General features: G+C 27.8%; 1 protein-coding gene across 1 annotated transcript in view; it reads left to right on the top strand.

Moving 5' to 3' along the window:
* Nucleotides 1-1,016, top strand: part of LOC105621909 (ras-related protein Rab6) — a 7,438-nt gene extending 6,422 nt beyond the window's left edge. Inside the window, exon 6 of the mRNA XM_012203346.1 lies at nucleotides 943-1,016. Coding sequence (XP_012058736.1) covers nucleotides 943-1,016 — 74 coding nt within the window. The remainder of the gene's footprint in view (nucleotides 1-942) is intronic.

Raw genomic sequence — 1,016 nt, forward strand, 5'->3', positions numbered from 1 at the left:
ATATATATAGGGCTTGTATCAAATGATCTAAGAAAATATTTATTTTTTATGTTTGGCTTATTGATAACATTTATGGACAATTAATTCAGAATACCAATTTAAAATTTAATTTTAGCTGGATTTTAGGTTGAATCGAATTTTTATTACTTCATAATAATACATCTATTTTTTATTACATCTATTTTTTATTTTATTCCGTGTTCTTATGTAATATTCTTTTTCTATATAAGATTTTGTTTTGAAAATTTATTGCAAATTAGTCAGTAATTCTAGAACATATTCTCCGTCCCATTTTTGAACTTTTATACGCTTTTCGATTGTCACTTTTATTAGCTTTGTTGATAAGCAGAAATTAAAACGCGATGGTATACGCAATCAAATTAGAATTGTATTCTTATGTGTGAAGGATTATTATTGATTGGATGGAAAATTAAAGAAAAATTAATTATGAGAGCATCGATTTGGAAGTGACAAATATCATTATAATGAAATAAATACTTAGAAATTTGTAGATAATATTAGAAAAAAATTTATTTATTATAGTATCATTAAGAATTGCATTGTACTTTATTTGGTTTATAAGAATTGTATTATTGGAACATCAATACGCATTGATTAAGTTTGAAGCTACCAATCAAATGTTTATCAAGTGCAATAATGTATTTACTGACCAATAATATTGCCAAATTGCAAAAAGTGCAGCCTTTTTGGTATTTTATTTTTCGAAACGCTTTCTCCTCCTATTGGCACAATAAATCAGACAGACTGCATCGTGCGAAATATATCTATATTGATACACGATTTGATTAATTCTTTTTAAAAAAATAAAATTTAATTAATTTCTTAAGAAACACCGAGGAAAGAAAGTGAGAAAAACAAAATTGCTACGTTTGCATAAGAATGCAAGTTGAAAATGCAACACGCCTTAACACACAAAAGCAGCTGTCGACTTGCAGAATCAATCGCCGATGCAGAATGGCTCCGAGTCAGAGGGCGAAAGCAGCTGCATCTGCTAG

The sequence above is a fragment of the Atta cephalotes genome (genome assembly GCF_000143395.1).
Source record: "Atta cephalotes unplaced genomic scaffold scaffold00038, whole genome shotgun sequence".
Lineage (NCBI taxonomy): Eukaryota > Metazoa > Arthropoda > Insecta > Hymenoptera > Formicidae > Atta > Atta cephalotes.